At 39.0% G+C, this 21763-nt stretch overlaps 1 protein-coding gene across 2 annotated transcripts; it reads right to left on the minus strand.

Moving 5' to 3' along the window:
* Positions 1-2032: 2032 nt before the first annotated feature.
* Positions 2033-21438, minus strand: kitb (KIT proto-oncogene, receptor tyrosine kinase b). 2 transcript variants are annotated; one of them, XM_034689059.1, is made up of 21 exons: positions 21157-21438; positions 18731-19009; positions 18349-18633; positions 16206-16345; positions 15699-15867; positions 14760-14949; positions 14561-14676; positions 14214-14328; positions 12418-12605; positions 11948-12054; positions 11120-11246; positions 10580-10684; positions 9576-9686; positions 8802-8940; positions 8605-8672; positions 7580-7671; positions 6755-6877; positions 6086-6197; positions 5745-5844; positions 5274-5379; positions 2033-4246 (listed from the first exon to the last, which is right to left on the minus strand). In XM_034689059.1, the coding sequence occupies exons 1-21, from the start codon at positions 21209-21211 to the stop codon at positions 4103-4105; spliced, it is 2871 nt and encodes a 956-aa protein (XP_034544950.1). In that variant the 5' UTR covers positions 21212-21438; the 3' UTR covers positions 2033-4102. The 2 variants fall into 2 exon arrangements, with proteins under 2 accessions (XP_034544950.1, XP_034544951.1); XM_034689060.1 differs by lacking the exon at positions 21157-21438 and adding an exon at positions 20608-20810.
* Positions 21439-21763: the final 325 nt, after the last annotated feature.

Genomic DNA, 21763 nt, shown 5'->3' on the forward strand with positions numbered 1-21763 from the left:
CACCTGTCTGCTGAAACTTTGTTTTTGTCTGCTGTTAAAAGCCATTAAGGTGCTGGGGCGTTATAGATGAAGGTGTTAATCCACAACTTTAGAACAGACTGAAATGGTTTGCTGTCAGTTTTTGGATTCACATTTGGGGTCACCAGTGGATGACGGCCAGTGACTCTGGTGATCCTAGTGATTTGAGTCTACAGCCACAATGAGGTTCATGCTTCTTATTTGAAGTGAAAGTTTGACTATGCTTGCATAATCCCAATGTCTATGGTGACTATGGTGATCACCAGACTTTCATTTAGCACTACCAGCAGATCAATGTTTTAACTTGTCCAATTGAACCCTCATAATGCCCTAATGGATTAGTATGTATGTTTGAATAGACATTGGTGGTCCTCAGATGATGTCTCCTACTGACGTTAATGATGTGTTTGGTATAGAGTTGCAAAGGGGTGGAAAATTTCCGGTAAATTTCCATGGGAAGTTAAACTGGGGAATTTTGGAAATAATCCAAATTGGAAATTATGGGAATTTATGGGAATTTAATGGAAAGGTATCATATCCAAGCATAAATATTTGTTTTGTTAAGCAGACATCCATCCAAAATAATACAATTAAAACAGATTTATTTGTAAGTAGAACTTTATCAAGTGTTAAATATTTTATTGAACAATCAATTCTTTCATTGAAGATCAAAATATAAATGTTGAGATAAATATTACTCATCCCCCCGACCCAACCCATTCAAAATGAACAAAAATGCAATCCCAACAAAGTCCCATTCAAAATGTTAAATGAAAAGAGCCCCTCTACCTCCAGAAAAGACCCATTCAACATGCAAATAAAAAGTGCATGTAGGGGGCGTGGTCTCAATAGCCCTGCAGTAAGCAGGGTGCTATGTGGTTGAGGAATAGCATAGATATTCAACTGTACTTGCATGAAATCTGGTTGTTTTAGTCAAGATTATGCTAAAATATATTTCCCCCTACTATATTTAAGTTCCCTATTAAGAGCCAACCTTCAATTTAGTAGATTCCTGGTTTATTCCCATTAACTCCCATGGAAAGTTTCCAGCTTTGAAAATTCCTGGAATTTTGTAACCCTAGTTGGGTATCATTTGTAACTGCTATGATGTCAGCTTTTTGGATTTTGGCCAAAATACCTGACAACTATTGGGTGGCTAGTCATTGAACTTGGTCCAGATAATCATGTTACTCAGATGATGAATCACATAATGCCAGAACTCGTTATCCACACAAACTAAGGCCCCTGCTGGGATTTGATCCCAAAAGCAGCTTGCTATGATGAGGCATTGCTCACCATCAGCCTGCAGTCTTTACTTTTTTGGGTTTCTATACTGTACCTTCTAGTACATAGTGATAGCTCAAAAGAATGGGCGGTATTTCAGTAGATGTATGAAAAATATTGGTTTCAACACAAGGACGCCCTCACCTGCACTTAATTAAAGTGTGTTTAGGCAGATGACTGTATACCAATGAATCGGGAAGTATTTTCTTTGTTGCCAAGTGCATTATGAGATAACCTTTGTTGTGATTTGTCACTATAATCATTCGGCACTATATCAATCAATCAATCAATCTTTTATTTATATCACTCCAAATCACAACAAACTTATCTCAAGATGCTTTACCAACAGAGCAGGTCTAGATCATACTCTATGTTATAGTATTTACAAAGACCCAACATCAAGACGTGATAAGATCCAGTCCCATTTTAGAGGCAGGACTCTGTCATATTTTATCTTAATCCACCACGAGCAGAGCACTTGGCAGCATTAAGCGAGTTACAGCAGCAAGGAAAAACTCCCTTTAACAGGCAGAAACCTCGAGCAGAACCAGACTCATGTTAGACAACCATCTGCCTTGACTGTGTTGGGGTTGTAAAGAGGGATAGAGGGAGATGCAGAAAGAGAAAGATATTCCAATGTTCATAAATTGATCATATTCATCAATCTTTATTGATTGATTTGATATGATAAACTGAAGTTGAAAAGTGATAGAAAATGGACACTTTCCCGTTGGTTTTACCGTCACAGGTACATTCTTTATTATTACAACTCAACCAACTGTATCAAAACTGCGTGATCCTCAAAACCAGGCTTTCTCCTTGTTGCCCTCTAAGCTATTTGTGTCACAACCAAATGCATACAGTAATATGAAAAAAATCTAAAGGCACATCTCTATTATATTTACATTGCATACATTGTTTGACATAAATCAAGTAAAAAGAGCACGTAATCAGGTCTAAACGCCTGGCCATAAAGGCTTCACAAAAAATATAAACTAAAGCTAACCCTAAAATACCTACAGCAATACACCAGTCAGTCTTTGTAAGTCACAGTATTCAAAGCTACTAGATACCGGGGGAAATCCATGTTTCCAGAACTTATGGCTTTAGTATCTGTTAGAAGTTTTATCTTGCTTACCATTTTCCCAAGGCTTATTTCAAATACATACAAAATAGACTTCATCAGAAAGTTCCTCTTTTCAAGGCCTTCTTAAACTGGTTTTAAGATAGTCTTAAAGACAACAAATAAGATTTAAGAAGTAACAATTTGATATGCTGTGAATGCACTTCTTATGCTTTTTAACAGAGCCTTACCAACTATAGACGTACCACTGACAGCTAACTTTGCTTTAACCACAAAACTGTTGTTTCTATGGGGACTGCCAATTTCTCTGGACTCCTTGGCTGCATGATGCTAACAAGTGACTTCACAAGTGCCAAAGTGTGAGACTTCTTTGCATGTTTTGGAAATGGAGCAAATTCCTGCTAATTCAGCACCATGGACAGGGCCAGCTGTCGCCTCTCTGACTACTCTAGGGAGACTGTATTTTCAGAGCAGTAAGGAACCAATTCATTCCCATCGTTTTATGACTCAGAAGAATGGTTCTTTGTTTTTGGGGATAACAGGCCGTCTGCCAAATGGGTCTTTAGCCCCTTGCAGTTTTGGATTTTGGACTGTTTTTACTGTTTGAGCTAGCAAGGTATTGTCATGACAGGAATTATACAGTTGTCTAATTTAGATAACAATGCATCAGATCAATGGATGCACAATACTTTCTTACATTTCTTTTTGCAATTTTCAAGCTAGACAAAAAGAGCAAATAGGTTCCGTTAAAATTTTAATGTTTACTAGAGACACACTAGCTGTTCCCCATGATTCCAGTCTCTTAGCTATGCTAGCCTAGAAAGCTGTTGGCTTTTTCTCCATACTGAATTCAGAGAATGTAAAGGTGGTAGCCTATCTTCTCAACTGAATTTTGAAAAGAAAGAACTGTGTTTTAAACAATTCAAAAAAGTCTAAAAAATCCAGTAAAAGAAAAAAAAACACCTGACAAAAAAGTCCAAGGACCAAAATACAAACAAATAAACAAACAAACAAATTGTCTTAGTCCACTCATTACAATACCAACTCGCTTCACCGAACTCTCAATCCAAGGTCAGGTAATTACCTTTAGTTATAGTCTGTATTTTCCCCAAAGTATTTGAGATGTAATCTAAGGCTGAATGTGAGCCAAAACTTATTCTGCTGATGGGTGCAGTTGCATCTGATGGGTGGTTAGTGTTGAAGTCTGCTTTATAGAGACGTGTGTGCACCTAAAATACCTACATCAGAAATCAATACTTGGGGAGATTAGATAGAGATCAGTTACTGAGAGCCCTGTGCTGGGTTCTTTATTTACAGTATTTGTGTGTGTGTGTGTGTGTGTTTGTGTGTGTGTGTGTGTGTGTGTGTGTGTGTGTGTGTGTGTGTGTGTGTGTGTGTGTGTGTGTGTGTGTGTGTGTGTGAGATGCACAAAGGCCAGTGTCTGTTAGTAAGAGTGAACGTATTGTTAGTGTTTGCCAGGGTGAATTTTGCTCTTGTATTTTGTGTGGAGAGGGATAAAAATGACCAGGGAGGTAGGGGAAGTTGTGTGTTTCATAGCAGTGTGTGTGTGTGTGTGTGTGTGTGTGTGTGTGTGTGTGTGTGTGTGTGTGTGTGTGTGTGTGTGTGTGCGTGCGTGCGTGCGTGCGTGCGTGCGTGCGTGCGTGCGTGCGTGCGTGCGTGCGTGCGTGCGTGCGTGCGTGCGTGCGTGTTAATTTGTCAGACATAATCTTGGAAGACATCAACAGTATGTTGCAGTAAAGGCTGGGTGGGTGCTGTCGTGCTGCAGACAGAGCTTAGCCTCCGTGATGGCGCCCTCTGCTGCTCTGGATGACCGGTGTTCTTGCTGAGGGTCAGGTACACCTGAGGAATAACAACACGTGAGGTTTGAGTAAGATCTGATCACTTTTTTTATAGTGTATTGAGACACACTCAACAAGCCAAATCTTATTATCATATGCATAGCAGGCTAGTACACATTCATAAAATAAGCCTCTTAACCTCTATAAATAAAATGTTCTTAAATGTCTCTTTGTATGTTTTTCTTTTCAAGGCTGTTGTTGAAGGTATGAGTGGGATATCTTATGAAGAAAACTGAACTTACTAAGTATGTACTTTTATAAAGACAAGGAATTTGCATGACAAGGATTAAAAATAACTGGCTTTTCTTGTGTTTGTGGATGCTAAAAGAGATCTACCACATGTGGGTCACGGCCTCCACAGGACATCCATAAAGTCTTGAAATAAATCTAATTAAATTAAAACAGGTGATTTAGAAGAAAATCATTCCTTGTTATAAAGATTTTTGTCTCAGTGCATCAAAAAAAAAGGAATGAAAAAAAAAATGTAATAAAGAATCACTTCTCAATTTAACTTTTGAAATGTTCCAAATTCATTATAGAGATAACTAACAAGTAAAAACAATATTTGGAAAAGGTACTTCATTAGACTAACCAAAACTGGATCCTTAATTTCTCCTAATTTCCCATGTGCTGCTGGTTTGTAATACAGGCTGTCTGTAGTGTCTTTTTCAAACACAAACCAGACCAACACTGCTCCTGAGCTGTAAAATATTATACAATTGTTGTCACAGTTTGTGAGGGCCTGAAAATGTAAACTGAATGTGACATGTAAATTAAGTGCCTGTTTAATCTAAAAAGAAATAAATCAAAAATGAGAATCTGAGTTGGGAAATCAAAATGACCTGAAAAGATATCAAACAATCTAAATGCCAATGATTGTGATTCTGAGAACCTTAAATGCAACTATTACTCATCTTTTGCCCTTCTTCTGTACTTTCTGTCATTTTCTACTCAAGTAAAATTGTCCAAATTCTCCTTAAAAAATATAAAAATAAAATGTTATTAATTGCATGACCCCATCTACTCACATTTTTAGTATTTTCTGAAAGCAGAAGCTCCGTCCTCTCCACCAGCTTCCTGAAGGAGGGCCTCTTCAAAGGATCGTGGTTCCAGCAAGACACCATCATGTCATACCTACAGAGGTGAGACGAGGGGTTAGATTCAACATGACAGAATGGGAAGGCATTCCCAGCACAATAAAAGCTTAGTATGCAAATACGAAACTTTCTTTTTATAATTTTTAACATTTTATAACAACGTTCTGTTTGTAATGCACATGTGTTGACACATTGAACTAATGAAAGAATGGATGCTGGACATGCTATGCAGCAACACTGTTTAACATAGACAATACTTTTGTAATAGCCTGATTGAATTCATAAAACAGATCATACTGTATAGCTATTACAGTAAAAGAGACATTGGGTTAATGTATCCGCTGTGCAGTTGTCATTCCTAGTTATCGTACTAAAAGTACACTCTCAAAGACACACACTTACATCTCAACAGGAGCAAAGTCTGGCCTGTTCATCCTGTGACCCTCCTGAATCATCCTGTAAAACACTGAGCCCACCTGCATCCCTGGGTATGGACTGTTACCTGCAACACAGACATGGAGTGTTCAGACACTTGGACTTTATGTCATCATAACCATGTATTGAAGTGGTGAGGCTGGTTTTTGAAGCTGTATGTATGATTTAGTCCGGTTCACCTCACTAATTGATTTTTTCTAAAGAGCAACGCGAGAGCCTCTAATGAGGCTCCAGTCTCTAATAGATGAGAATAATGGCACAGACATTATGAAACAGATGCAACAGCAGAGGCCTAGTTGAACTATTACCCAGAGAGAAGATTTCCCAGAGCAGGATGCCGTAGGACCATACGTCACTCTCGTAAGTGTAGACACAGTCGAAAATACTCTCAGGGGACATCCACTTGACCGGCAGTCGGGCCTGTGGGGGAGAGCAATGATTACAACAACAGTATAGAACATGTTAATTCTGAAAATAGATTAATAATAAAAACTCCTAAAAACTATTAAAATGCCCATACAAAGCTTCCACCAACAAATCATTTCCACAGCTAAGTCACTGAGTGAGCACTGACCACACTTAACCATTTCCTTCTGTTTGTATGACAGGAGAGTGTGCGATTTTAAGGAAAAATGTTTGACATTACTTTATGTTACTCCTGGGAACCAAACACTAAGGTATTTACATTTTTTTTAATCTTGAATGAATGTAAACAACTTTGAAAAAAAGACATCTGTCTTGAGTGAAGTTGCAAATTTAAGCATTTTCTGTTACTTTCTTGACTGCATGGATAATGTTTGGTTGATATAGAAATTCTATCTTTAGCTGCAGCCCTACAGTTTTAACATCTAAATACTGATGTGTATAGCCAAACCATTTAGGTACATGCAGAAGAAAAAAGAAAAAGAAGAGAAAATAAGAATATAGGAAGATAGGAAAGGATAAAGGGTCAGAGAGAATGAATGACAGAGACTCACATTTCCCCGGAGCACATAGCTGGCATCAGTAGTTATATCTCGTGCCAACCCAAAGTCACAGATCTTTGCCACCCTGCCGTGAGTCAGCAGAACGTTTCTGGCTGCAAGATCCCTATGGATACACTTCACACACACACACACACACACACACACACACACACACACACACACACACACACACACACACACACACACACACACACACACACACACACGGAAATGAGTCTTGACATTGCAACCAGTTTCTGCAGTGAGAGGCTGACTCATAGCACACACTCAAACAAGGCGAGGCGAGTTACACATCAAACATTAAAGGACAATTAAAGGTGATTTACACGAAACATCAAAAGCAGAAAGGCTATATATTAGGCAAAAAATAAATAAATAAAAGCAATACAACAATAAGATAACAATATGCAAAACATAGAGAGTCAAAAGGATACAAAGTGCATTTTCTATGTTTTCAGACAGTTACATTTCTGTTAAAATAAATAAATACCTCCTAATTAAATAATAGCTACACGTGAATTCAACCAGGAGAAAATATAGGTTATAGATGGAAATATAGGATATGCATTCACATGATTAAGTATGTCATTCTTAGCTTAAGATCACAAGGGAGCTGGTTTTTAACGTACAAAGTATAGGATTTCATATAAATGCAGCTTCAGCGTGTATGGTTCTGATTGTAAAGAACCTATTAGTAGACAGCAACTCTGCAAATGCTGGCTCTTAGCCATAACATGATTTATAAACTAGCAGAAGCTCTTAAATCTCTGCTGTAACTACTCTATAAATAAAGCACACAGTCTGTAAAAGCCTTACGTTCTTGGAAGTGATGTACTCCATCCCTTTGGCCACCTGGTAGGAAAAGCTGAGGAGATCTTCGGCATCCAGAGATAACTCATCAATGTCATCTAGAATAAGACTGCACAGTTAGCTTAAGTGAATGAAATATGATTTTACTAGAGACTGTATTAAAAAGAAAGACAACATGACTGATGCCACTCAAAACAAGAAGCTTAAAGGTATATAGCAGGGGTGTGCGCATGTAGTCGACTAAAATGTTAACTTTGTCACCCTCCAGTCTGCAAATTATAAATGTTCTTTTTACTGTAGTCCTGACACAGCCGTATGTTGTGTCTTATGTGTAGCTTAGCCAACCGCCACTAGGCGGGGCTGTTGCTCTGATTAATGGCTACTGCCATAATGCTATAATGCTCTACTACCTTAGTGTAAAAAAGCACAGATGACAGATGGCTTTTCGCACCTCGTGCATCTTGAGCTTATCACACTGATTTATATCAGAGTGTTCATTGTTCTGAGAAGCTCAGTTTTAACTCGTTATCTGATCCTGTTTAATGGTTTAATGCCACCATTGACAGCCAAGTTGACTAATGTGGCTTCAGGGAGACCGTGTGCACTACAGGAGGACTGGTGAGGGATAATGTAACAAACACTAACTCAAGAGTCATTTAATTTTTCATAACTGTGAATGTCTTCTTCAAACGCACATAAGAAGCTGTCACTCTGTTGAGTAGTGAGTGATCCATGCCATTTGAGTTAAATGTTTTAAGTAGTGGAAGGAGTGAGACCTTATTACTGCAGCTCCACCAGCCATCCCTTGCTGTGTAGAGCTGCAAAACTTTGTGAGCATTTTTGTGCTTTAATATCATTACAAGGTATGATTTGTGAATTAGACTGTAAGATGGGCGCAGATAGCAGGGACCAATGTGAGATGAGGGATCAATTCTTGGTGCCATTCAGCAGCCACAATCCATTCTTAGTGAATTCTCGCCTCAGTGCGTTGATGAAATGTGTGATAAGAAATGTACAGTGAGACTTCCTACCTGGCTGGGTGCACCTTTCTTTTTCAGAAGGATGCATGGTCATATATCCTGTGCCAGTCATATCTCTGCTGCATGATCATACACACACAAACACACCCACATACATAGACAAAGACAAAGACACAACTAACCGTCAAATGTTGGGAAGCATTTTGCATTTGCAATCAGTATTTGATTAAACACTCAATCCAACATACCTCAGAGGCTCTGCCTGGTTCGAGACGTTTCGATAGTAACCATCACCAACCTGGGAGTTGAGGAAAGACTCTCTTTTTCTGCGCAGGAAGTTAAGCAGGTCTCCATAGCAACAGTATTCTGTGATCACCAAAATTGGGCCTGGCAGGATGCAGAGATGTAAAAGAAAGCTCAGTGTTCAGTGATTTTCAAACCACATGACAGCAAATTACAATGAGAGAGAGAACAGAAACACAGAGCTCTCACAATAGGCCAAAGAACATGTCATTTTGCAGCAAGTCCTCAGTCAAAAGAAACAACAGTAAGGTGTTAAAATGTATTTCTTCAAGCTAATATCGAATAGTGTTTCTCACATTCTTCAATATGATCTAATGCAACTAAACTAGGAAATTTCTATGCTCGACATGTACAAGAAAATCAAAAGTAATTAGTGTTTCGTCCTTAATAACCTTCTGTCGCGTATTTGTGTGGACCCCTAATGTTAATGCTGCAGTATAATCAATGTTGAGGGCTAGACAGGTAGATAATATCGATTGACTTCTCAGTAGATTTGTGACCAGTCAAACTGCATCACGTCCTCATATTGGGTTTTTAACAAAGAGGGAAATATCGACAGCAAGTCAGCAAATCAACATGTCTGCGGGCCTCTGCAAATAATTACTCTAACACAAGCCAGTCAATACAAAGTTAGTGACCAGACCCAATCACATCCAGACATGACTTCCTCAATAACTAAGTTTGGTATCCATGGTACCAAACTTGGTTACTCCTCTCACCTCCGACAGTACAGGCTCCCAGCAGGTTAACAATGTTCACGTGGTTTCCAAGATAACTGAGAACCTTCAGCTCTGACATCAGTGCTTCCTTCTCCGTAGAATGAGCGTTTGCTAGAATGACATCATCAGGACATTTATAAACTCTTACAGAGTGCCATATAAAACAAAGACAGGCTGTGTCTGAAATCAAACATTGTTTATGATGCAGAGCATTAGATTTGTGGTCCGCTATTTGGAGTGCCCATATTCTTGCTCTAAACACAGTAATTCAAAACTACAATTCAACTCTTCTCTCTGATCATTTCAAACTCAGAGCATCTCTAAACACAAGGATTGAAGTAGGTTGCACTTATGTTACTTTTTCATTATAAAATAAGTTTTACAAATATACCAAAAAAGCCAAATACAATGTGACATTATGTTGTAACCCAAAACCACCTTAAATGTCCTTGATACAGACTTTGAACTTTCATGAATATTGCTAGAGGTAATTTAAAAACGTCAGAATTGTAAAATAAAGACATAAAATTGTATTTATGAGACTTTGAACTCAATTGATAATGTGATCCTATTTTTTATACAAAAATCACCTTCTTAACAACACTATCCTGGAATGATTGCTGACCTGTTTTAAAGCTGTTTTAAGTTGAATAATAAACAATTAGAAAAAGCTTAATACACTTTTACCCTTTTAATGTAAAAGAGTCCTGGGAACTTTCCTCAAGCTGTGGTACTTAGGCTATTTTAACTGCATACAGAACCCTAAGGTAGGTGTATGATGCCGGAGAGGTAACGGTGTGGCATAATATCAACTGTGGTCTTTAAAGAAGTGTTCAAACTGAAACTGTACAAATTAGCAAAACAAATCCCCAAGTTCCCAGTGGAAATCATGCCCTTGAAGAAAATAAGCAATGACAAAGTAATATTATTTTATAAGATTCAAAAGACAGAAACAGAAAATGAGAAAGTGACAAACAGACCAAAACACACATGCACACACTTACGTTTGAGCATCTTAACAGCGACGGTTGTAATAGTATCTGCAGAGCAAAGTCCGTATGCTGTGGCCCTCACTACTTTTCCAAAAGCGCCAGAGCCAAGAGTTTTACCTTTAAGGACACAAAAAAAACTTTTTAATATTTTACAGTTTTATAATAATTCTATGTTTGATTAATTTATTTGACTTAAAAAGTCAAACAAACTCCTTTAATCAACATTGGAATTATTTCTCTTTTTGAAAATCTGACAACTATGTTTACATTTTTTTTAAGTTGCAACATCACACTTTTCAATGATTAGTTTCCAAATCATATTTGATATCCAAGAATATGCTCACATAAAAACCCTTTTTTTTCATACTTAGTTAGATTAACTTGAAAACAACCTTCTCGTCTCAGATTTAACACACACATCACTCTGCAATGTGAGGGCCAAACATTTGAGCAACACATTTTTAACATAGTTATAAAGTAACTAGCTAGCTGACACACTGAATTTATCACATACAGCATATTGTAACCTCACACATATATAGGCCGTCATACCAAAGCGTAGCTTCTGTCGAGGAAACTCCCATTTGGAGTCATATGGCAGCTGTGTAGGGTCAATATATATGTAGTTGTTACCACGGATACTGTCAATCACCTTCCACTGGATTTGGAACTTTGGTTTCTGTCAAAGTGTGGAAAGAAAAGAAGAAAAGAAAGAAACATTTAGATCAGCGTTTTATTGTTTATGTGTGACTGCTTGTATAGCTCACATGTATTCTAATCACTCTTCTATTAAATTTAAGATTACTCAGTGCTCTTAAGCTGTCAGTCTAGACTTTCCCCAGATGATGCCACTGTGAATTCATAAACTCGGTCTCAAGGAGTCTGACTCATGCAAGTGCAGTGAGAGTAGCACAGTATGGGGGGTACGTTGATGGCCTGAGGCATGATCAAGGTGTCAAAAAAGCCTCTAGCTATAACACATGTGCACTCTGAATAGATGAATGATTAATTTCCAATTCACTAGGACACATTCATATGGATTAAAAAGACATACTTCCACTCTAAACTAGAAAACAGATAAACTAGAAAAACTAGTCTAAGCTGAAAAGACGATTTCAACTTTAACCATCATCAAGCGTGAGTCATTAGTAAATGAGTGTGGGCCTTTTGCCAACTACTAAAGCTTATTTTTCTGTTAGGCCAACTGTGTGTGAGTGGACGTAGATGCACTGGAAGTGTTCTATAAACAAATTTATGGCATTGATGGCCATTGATTTACATGATTTATGAGAGATTTATGACTATACTTTTACTCAGATTTAATTACATTTCTTTAATGCAGTAGTGACATTGCATTTTCTTGTGTAGAAACAGTATTACCTGCATGTATTTATAGAGCAGCACCACCAGAATGAGGCTTAGAATGACCCCAGTGGCCACCATGCCGGTCAGAAGAGGAGTGAAAAGTTTGTGGGGGACGAGGCGTTCTGAAGGTAAACACACACACAAAAGAGTATTCAGAATTTCTGCAAATCTGTTTGGTGTGTACACATTTTAGTGGTATACACACACACACACAGTCAGGCATGCGCACAGTCTAACCCTCATCTTCCAGAAGACAGCTGGAGCAGTGGTGTTTGTTTGTGTGACTAGGATTAGTCAGTCTACATCATCTAATCCCAGCCTGCACTGTCAGCGTTCACTAATCTTATTCAATCTGCACCCAGTTATCTTGCACCTGGCCTCAGCAGACATCGAGTCCATATTTTTGGGTCTGTGTGTGTGAAAAGTGAACCATATATGTGAACTAATAAAACACCCTGCATGCATAAGAGAGTGTAGAGTCTTACCACTGATGGAGAACAGTGCATAGGCCTCTTCGCCCTCCGTACTCGCCACACACTCCAGGGTGTGATAGTGAGAGTGCTCCTTGCTCACGTTCAGTCGGCTCTCCACCTCACTTCTGCCGAAGGTGGACTCCGTCACTGTGGCAACCTCTGAAGTCTCCCATTGGGTGACATTGGGCAGTTGTGAGCACCTGTTGAGGGGGTACAAAGTATCTACTGTCAGATTTTCTTCTTTTGGTCCCTCTCAAGAGCAATTTTCAGTTTTTACATTTCAGTGAAGCGAACACATGACAAAACTACAGGAGAGACCAAGGCATGAGTAAAATGTTTATATTACTTGGCTGAAAGAAACAGGATTTTACATAGCTTCTGCCAAAGTGTGGTAACTTAAATATCTGCCCTTACATTTTGCCTTCATCTAACAAATGTTCTGATTTTGTTTTAGACCTGTACCTCTATGTCACTTGAGCTTTCCAGTCTCCAAGTCATTTTCTGTAGTGCTATCATATCTGAGAGATAATCTTTCTCACTACATTCCCAAAGTACTCAGATAGCATTGTTAAAATAACACTGCAATCCTCTAATACTGTCTCTAGAACTCTTGAGAAGTTGTGCTATTGCTTCTCTTAAACATTTTGAAACACTTCAAGTCGATCTGTCTGGCAGACATTAGCCAGGGCAATGCTAATTCAAACAACTTGACTCAATTGTTTTGAAATCAAGCCAGGAACTTATGCTATAGTAAGTGCAGAACGGAATTCCGAAATGTAAGTGCAAAGGATGGTATGGATGCGGATACATTTTACAGTGTTTGGCTGAATGGATATCTTGAACCATGTTTTTTGAGCCAAAGTCAACAGCAAAAGAAGCATTGCAGAGCAAGACCTAGGCACTGCCAGCAACACAACTTTCTTGGTAAGTTTAGCTCCAACTTGGGAATGTATTACTTCAAGGATTACATCTATCATTTACCATCAACACTGGTTAGGCACTCAGATGAAAGATGACTTAAGTTCTTTATAAAGGCTTGTCATGAAGAAGCCAGAAATTGCTGGAGTTGCATATAAACGAATTCTACTCATTATCTGAAATCCACAAGTACTGTAAGTTTCTTGTGTCAATGCTTTTTATCTAGAATCTAAAGTTTTCTTACCCGGAATGTATAATTAAACACCCTATTAATGTGTGATGATAAAACATTTTTATATAATTATTTTTAACTACTGCACATCATTGCCTTTTTTCAGTTTTTTTCTTTTGACTGATTTTGTCAAGAAATCAAAAAATACTTTCATCTATAAAGCCCAAATGCCTTTTTAACTTAACTTTTAAAAGCCTTATTATGTCTTGACCAACAGTCGGAGATGACAGTTGGCTCATTAGTCTGAATGCTAATGAGACTGTGAGATGATATAATCCTTTTCACAAACTTTTGTTTCAGCTCCCACAAGCATGTCCTGCTCTCAGAGGAGCTGCCAGACAAAACAACAGAGGATGAGTCATGTCTGAAACTATTGTGAGAAAACACACTGATGTTCAGTTACAGCTTTTAGTATCAGCCAAAGAGTTGTAAGTTAGATATAATTGGTTTAAATCAGAAAAATGTATCAGTTTCTCATTAGATCAAGAAAGCAAACAAATTGTTCTGCTGAAGGAAGAGCAACATAAAACAATCAAATGGTTACCATCAAGCTTATGATTAAAGATAATCATTGAGCACAGTAGTTTTTTTTTGGAAGATTTCAAACAAAGCAAAAAGTAACACATACAAAGTGTTGTGATTTATATCTAAAGAATACCTTGTATGGGGCTGCTCACAGAAATACCAGCTGATTTTAGGGACTGGGTAGCCAGTGGCAATGCACCGCACCTGTCCGTCAACAGGCCCTTCCTGGGCAATAATAACCGGCTTACCTGGTAGAAAGAATAGTTGGTTCATGGATTAACAAAAAGAAACATATGAAACCAAAAGATACTGAAGTACTTGGCCGTTAAGTTTTATGCAAACAATTTCTTTTTCTTGCATCTCCACTGTAATAGTGTCTTGTAAGTCTTTTTTGTGCTGTGCATATAAATGCGCATGATACAATAAAGAAATCAAATCACTCATCTGTAGAGCAATACAAACATTGTGGTGGATACTCACTGTTGACATACACATGAAAGAAATGTTCCACAGCTGCATCCTTGTGAGTGGCTGAGAACTTGTAGATCCCGCCCTCTGAACCCAGGACCCTCACTAGTCTGAGCTCGCTAATATACCTGATAAAACAAACATATATTTCAAATCCTCTGTTTGCACATATAGGTGTACCTGCAGTTGAAATATTTCAAACACGGTGTACCTGTATTTGCGGCGGTGGATGGTGATGACATGCTCAGTAGTGTTGAGGAGCTTTTTGTTGTTGTAAGACCACGACAGGGGGCTTGGTGCTGGATAGGCATCAAACTCTACTCTGAGGCTAAGGCTCTCGCCCTCCTTCACATCAGCCTTGACTGGACTTGGGATCCCTAACATGGTGATGAAGCCTTGCTCTGGAGGACAACAGAAACAAGGAAAGTTTTTTTTAATGTTAATGAAAAAGTTTCCTTTTTTTAATAATTTATGCTGCACACACAGTGGTACAGGTTTTGCAGAAGAGTAAATGCCATACTAAAGGTGCTACGTCATTAAATGATTCAATCGCTGCATTCAAAACACAGTGTAAAAATGTGTATTTAAGAATTCGCCAAAACTTGATGGTGACCTAGCGGTCTAAGCGCTCACATACAGAGGCTAAAGTCCTTGTCGCAGAGGTCGCTGGTTCAAATCCCAGTCCCAGTTTGCTGCATGTCTTCCCCCACACTCTACTCCCCACATTTCCTGTCTCTCTACAGATGTCCTATCCATAAAGGCAAAAATACCCCAAAAATCTAACTTTCAAAAAGAAAAAACATAATTTAAAGAAACAGTAGTAAATATTTCCACGTGCACTAGAAATTTCTACGTGAGGAGATATTTGAAAATAATCACAAACATAATGTTTTTCTGATGCTTATCAATCAAAACAACACTTGAACACACCCTCTAAATAGTTTTGCCTCCAAATTGTAAAAATGTGCCTAAATAACATAATGTGATATTACAAACTGTAACAAGGAGATCCCCTCTCAAAACCAGTCAGGCAAGTGCAAAGTGCTGACTCTAACTGTATGCATTCGATCTTAATGTTTAATAAGTCAGTTGTTTGAACAGAACAAATCCCCTTACATACTAATAACTCAACAAACCTATCAACACTAACCTCGGACATCCAGCTGCAGCGCTGTGGAGCTGGTGCCTCTCTCGTTTTGGGCATGGCAGCGATAAGTTCCTGAGTCTGATTGGTCGACAGCTTTGATCAAGAGTGAGGTGGCACGTCGATAACCACGGGATCCGGACAGGATATGTGAAGTTTGTGATTCGTCAGGATGCTGTAGGGCATCAAAGACAGAGAGTGCATCGCAGGAGTGACACTGATCAGATTCACTGTATTTAAAGTATTATACATCAGAAAATGCTGAGTGGGAAACTTGTCTTCATGGCATTAAGCTGCTAAAAATACCCTGAAATATGAGAAAGACCACAATCAAGTGTTCCTTTCAGCTCCATAAGTCATAAAGCACTGTTAAAGGCTGCTCCAGTTTTAACATGTAACTCCCTTTTTCATTGGAAAGGGAACATTTCCCTTAAAACTAGCCAGAATGTTTTTGTTGTTGTTTTTCTTGCATGTTTGTAGGTAGTATCAAGAATAAAGACACATCAATCTCACCACTGTTAAAGGAAAATCCCACTTCAAACTGAAGTCTGGGTTGATGTTGGTGGAGCTGCAGGTAATCTCAAATTGCTCTCCTTTCCTCAGGATGACAGCTTCTTTCTGGGACAGCATTACCACTGGGGTCACCTCTGGCACTGGATCAGAAAATTGAATGGCATCATTTTTATAAGGAATTCATCTGATTGGCTCATTTACATTATCACTCTGACAGAAGCCTTTTTTCATTTACTCATAACATTTCCCTTAAACTATGGTCGCAAGGATTTTTGGGTCACTTGGGTCAAGACCTTTGCACTTCTTATTTGAAGCAGTATGTTATTTATGAGTCTCATATTATTCCATTGTATGATAAAGGCTTGAATATTGTAGATCACTCCAAGTCTACACCACTGTTACAACAGTGGTCCTCTTTTAGAAATACACTAACACCTTGGCTGTACACACAGCACTCATAAAATAACCTGCAAGGTGACACCTATCCGTTCATTTGCAGAAATTCCTTTAAAGGACAAACCCACACTAATGCATGCTTATGCTCACATGACAATCCACACAAGCACAGTATTTGCATATGCAGACACTTGCAGACGTATAAACCGGATGATTAACTCCCACCATTAAGAGCCTGCTGACGTCAATTCAGCGGCTGTGTTTGACCAAGACTTCAGTAATTCTATTTACCCTAAACGCTGCCTTCATGCACCGTTACAAAAGCTTTGTTCTGTATGGAACTCTAATCCCTCTGCTAGGCCCTCCCTCACGTCTCTTTTTCTACTCCCTCTCTCCATCAGTTAGAAAGACATTACACCTCCCCGCTCCTCCCAGCCTCTTTCTGTTTACTCGTCTTTCCACTGCAGACTAGACTGAAAATGCTGATGCACTGCAGGGACAAACAGAAATATGATCAGTTTCCACTGACGTAAACTTAAAATGCTTTTAGCGAACATTTACTATTTATATAGCAGATAAGAAAAAATACGAGCTTGACCTCTTTTCCCAAAACACATCTGCAATATGGATAGCTCCGAGAGGCTATTTCATTGCAATGACCCTGAGCACTGCCAGGATACATTGTGGTCTCTTTTGTCCATTTGTAGCCATAGCAGCTCTTTGATTGGCAATGTTACAGTCACAGCCTAAGTGGGTTAAAGTTTTTCGCTGAGCAGACATACTATAACAATAATAAAATTTAGGACCTAGTTGCACAATTGTTTCATGCAAAAGGTGTGTATGTAATAAGTCAAGAAGCTCAATAATACATCATTATTTGATTAAACATTCTAGGCTAGCAGCTTACCATTTTGTCAGATGCGTTGGTACCCTTTGGTTGCTAATTAGAATCCTTTTGAGTTCAAAGTAAACCTGGGCTAACTTAGACTTCTTCACATTTGGGAATTTGTTTTGCACTATAGGTCTACAATTATAGCATTCCCACATGCCAACCATACTCCCCAAGATATAGGCAGAGCTACTTAATTTTTTGAACTCCTACAAAAGTAGATGCCCTGTGCACATCAGTCCTTATAACTTGGAGAATGTGATAGCAGGAATCATCAAACTTGACAGAGAGTGAGGAGATTCACCACACACTGAGAACTGAATGGCTTCTTATTTTTATTTAATTCTCCTTTTCTCACAAACAATGAGTTTCAATGATGAAGCCATGGGTGAAATGCATTATTTGTGTGAAAATAAGAGTAGGGTTAAAAAAATAAGCTACTCAGCCTTCTAGTGTGCGGTTAATCTCCTTTTTCTCTGTCTACTTAATTTTGTGTTTACTTGACTGTTCACCTTTACACTAGTTTCTGGATATTTGCATTATTTTTCCCTAAGGCATTTTGTTTTAGCTATCCCTTCAAACGGCCATGGGCCAGGTGAAAGCAGCAACACTTTTTCACTGAAGTAGACTCTATAAGAATTAGCACATTTGCTTGCTACTTGCCAACAGCTGTATGTAGCTTTAATTCTATTTCACCTTTGACCCTTTTGGTTAATTATCCTCCAAATGACAAATGTAGAAAAGCTTTGACACATGAACTGTCAAATACTGGTGTGAAAGCTTTTAACAGGATAATTTGCTGTATTTGGAAAACAAGAACACCACAAATCAATGTCATTGATGATATCTCTTACTCACCAAGTCGTACATCCACAGTGTATTGACTCGAATTCACTTTGACACCACTGAGCTGTCCCACACAGACGTAACAGCCCTCATACTCCTTCTTGGAATTGCTGATGATGATGCCTCTCTGCAGGTTGCTGTGGTAGCTCATACCAGAAGGCAAAGGTCGTCCATCACAGGTCTCCAAAGCCAAGTTGTTGACCTCAGGGTTGGTCACCAGACAGGGGATGGTGCAGTTCTCACCTGCACGCACCAGGATGACATTCACTATAGTGCGCTGAAAGGCATTCTGGGGATCTGCAAGGAAACATCAAGGAAGAGATTTGATGGCTAAAAGTTGTTAGATGAACCAAGTTATATTCCCAATTACACTATCTTCACAACTCAAACCCACCTTTCACATAAACATAGATGGAGCTGTGTTCCAGCGTGCTGTTGTTGATACACACATAACGACCCATGTGGTATGGCTGCACTGCTGACACCCTAACATATGCCACCCCGCGCTCTTCCACCTCTCCCTCCAGACGACGAGCCCTCTCCCTCTGCCACCTCAGGTTGGACGGGGCGGCGCCAGACGCTGTGGCATTGTCATGGCAACGCAGCTCCAGCTTCCCCCTCTTGGGAACTACTATGTGAGGCCCGCCGGGGGAGATGACTGGCTCGCACCACACTGGAACAGAGGACATACAGTATGTTGGACGTATGCTGGGTCTGGATGCTATTTCTGTCGTCTGTGAGGGGTTCAAATTGGATAAAAACCAAGAACAGATGGAAAGAAAATCTGCTATGTTCAGAAACTTTTAGATATATTACAAGCTCAATGATGACTGAAATAAATGTCATAAATAAAAAACCAGTATGTTACTGTGGAACCTTTTCCAAGTTTCTGATGTCCTTGTTACCACAAAATAGTAAAGAAATGTTGATTACCATCCCATTTTCTATGCACGACAGCTTCCAGGTTTCTTATCACTTAAAGTCTAACGTTCTTTCTTGATTTACCACTGTTTCAATCCCCATATTATAGACCAACCTAGAATATCGAGAACCATGCATAATGTTTTTACATTCCAAAGTATCCAGGTTTCTTTTGAAGTACTCCAGTTAGCATAAAATCAGGATATAGGCTTATCCAAGTTTCCAAAACTGGGATATGATGTAACAAGGACACTTTTTGAAATGTAAACACAATTATTGGAGCAGCAACTGAAGATCAGTTGATTTTTTATTCAAATAGCTGTACTGATCAGTCCATTGATTTATAAAACTACAATAACCAACCCCAGAGTTAAGGTATAAGACACTTTCATGGCTGATCAACACACTAAAAGCAACAGATCAAGTACATAGAGCAAAGAAAAATAGAATATCATAACAATTTATATATGGGAAGCATGTAATGATTCATATTTTTGAATCAAAATAATGTCAACCATTAATCCGTGATCCCAACTGTTGCTAGTTTTTCATCACATCAAAACTCAGCTCATCTCTCTGTAGGGTAGAGTATAGGATCAAATGGGATACAGTCCCCTATATGCTGGCTAAATAGGATGCTATGATTGGCACTGAGCCCCTTAAGATAAAGTGCTATCAGACCACTATGGCTCAATTGAACAATCAATAATTATGCGCTGTCTACCCGCTGAGTAATCATACATTAAGTCTCCTAAATCCATACCCCTAAGATGCGTAAACTAAACTATCATTTATGTTTTCAATCCAACAGTCACCCCCTCCAAGTTATCTTTTCTTCCTTTGTATGTTTTTTACTTGCAGATTTCCACATGATAGGAGCTGTTTCAAGAACAAGATTTTCATGTGACTGTTGTGCCTTTAGGCTTGTGAGGACTGAGAAAGCCAGAAGGAGAGGCATGTGGATGCAAATGAGTTATGCTTTTTAACATGCCAATAAGTGTGTTACTGCTGGCTGTAACTGTTTTTTTTTTTTCTTTTTTCTCTTCATATCTTTCGAAATTGGGCTCTACAGCTCCAACTGTGTTATTTGAGAAAGCAAACGGTTCAACACAGATCCTGAGGCTGTTGTATGACTAAACACCAGGCTTTCATCGCACGGCAGTCAGAGCTGTTCAGATGTCAAGGTGCTGCTGGGTGTGTTTCTGTTAAAAGATATGTGTTGCTTCTTTGTTGCTTCTGTCGCTGTGCTCGGGTGCACAACCTAATCTCTATTACCTGGGTGAGTTGAATTATTAATGTTCCTCACAGTGGTCGAAACAAACACACATAGACGCAGACGTGCGCACACACCTGTTGCCATCCAGGAATGCCAGCTCGAAGACATCCCTCGACACACCGTTATGCAAATAAGTTATGATATGATCGGCAGACTTAAGCTGACAGGATAAACCGTTTTAAACGCTCCTTTAACTTAGACCACGTGTTCAGACTCCAGGGTCAATGTGGGGACCAAAACTATACACCCTTTAGGAACAAAAACTGACAGGATACGCGAACATGCGCAGTAAAACATGCACCATTGTACAGCTTTTCCCACCTGAAGTGGTCTTGTGAAGTCAAAAGACCACATATAATAAAAGTGAAACGGCATTTTTCAGCAGCACCGACAGATGATAGTATACATCAAATGCACGGAGAGGTCTGGAAAGATAGATGCTGTGTAGACGATGTGTGATGTCACTATAAACTAGAGACACATTCGGCATGCGTAAAGTAATTGTCGTAGCTACAGTAGTAAAACAAGGTCGCTTTAAATTACACTAATTCACTGATAAATCATGAAATAAAATATTAAAGCAATATTTCAATAACTTCTGTAAGTTCTGATGGGTTTCTCACCTGTAAGTGGAGGCAAAATAAAAGAAAGGGCAAAGGCAACCCAGTGGCATCTCATGATTGGGCGGTTTTCGAGCCTGTTACTCTACTCCATGCGTTACAAGTACGATAATTACCATCCTGTCTTTTCTGGAAACACAAAACAACACAATATCCCCTCCTCTTCAGTATCACAGTGCAGGTCCAGCTATCGCAATGAGCGTACAAACACTGTATACAATCCTGTCGGCTGCGACTCCTCTTGCTCGTTTTCAGAGGAGCTTAAAGACACAGTGCAGCGCTGGATCACTGCCACTCCTTTCTGTCCCGCATTGGCTGGATGCTGGCCAAGGTGATGAGTCGGTTATTACCAGGAAAAAAAACACAGTGCTGCCCAAACAAACTTCCTTATGCCATCAAGCTTAATTAAAAAATAAATAAAGATTCGACAAAAAAAAAACAAGTTGCCTTTTGGATGGAAAAGAAATACAAAGGGGTGATTGTGCTTTTAAACAAGATGCCAGACTTACATTAATACAGTATCTTTCTTGTGACAGCCTTTTCTCACACTTCTTGGTCTAGGCTATGTGTGACCTGCTGTGATGATAACAGCTCTCACTTGGCAGGAGTT

Source organism: Notolabrus celidotus, chromosome 7 (genome assembly GCF_009762535.1).
Source record: "Notolabrus celidotus isolate fNotCel1 chromosome 7, fNotCel1.pri, whole genome shotgun sequence".
Classification (NCBI taxonomy): domain Eukaryota; kingdom Metazoa; phylum Chordata; class Actinopteri; order Labriformes; family Labridae; genus Notolabrus; species Notolabrus celidotus.

Coding starts and splice junctions, on each gene's coding strand:
- kitb (XM_034689059.1), bottom strand. CDS start 21,211: ATGAGATGCCACTGGGTTGCCTTTGCCCTTTCTTTTATTTTGCCTCCA. Junction 14,950..15,698: donor GCTGCAGCTGGATGTCCGAG/GTTAGTGTTGAT, acceptor GTTGTCCTCCAG/AGCAAGGCTTCATCACCATG. Junction 4,247..5,273: donor TTTCAGAAAATACTAAAAAT/GTGAGTAGATGG, acceptor GTTATTCCTCAG/GTGTACCTGACCCTCAGCAA.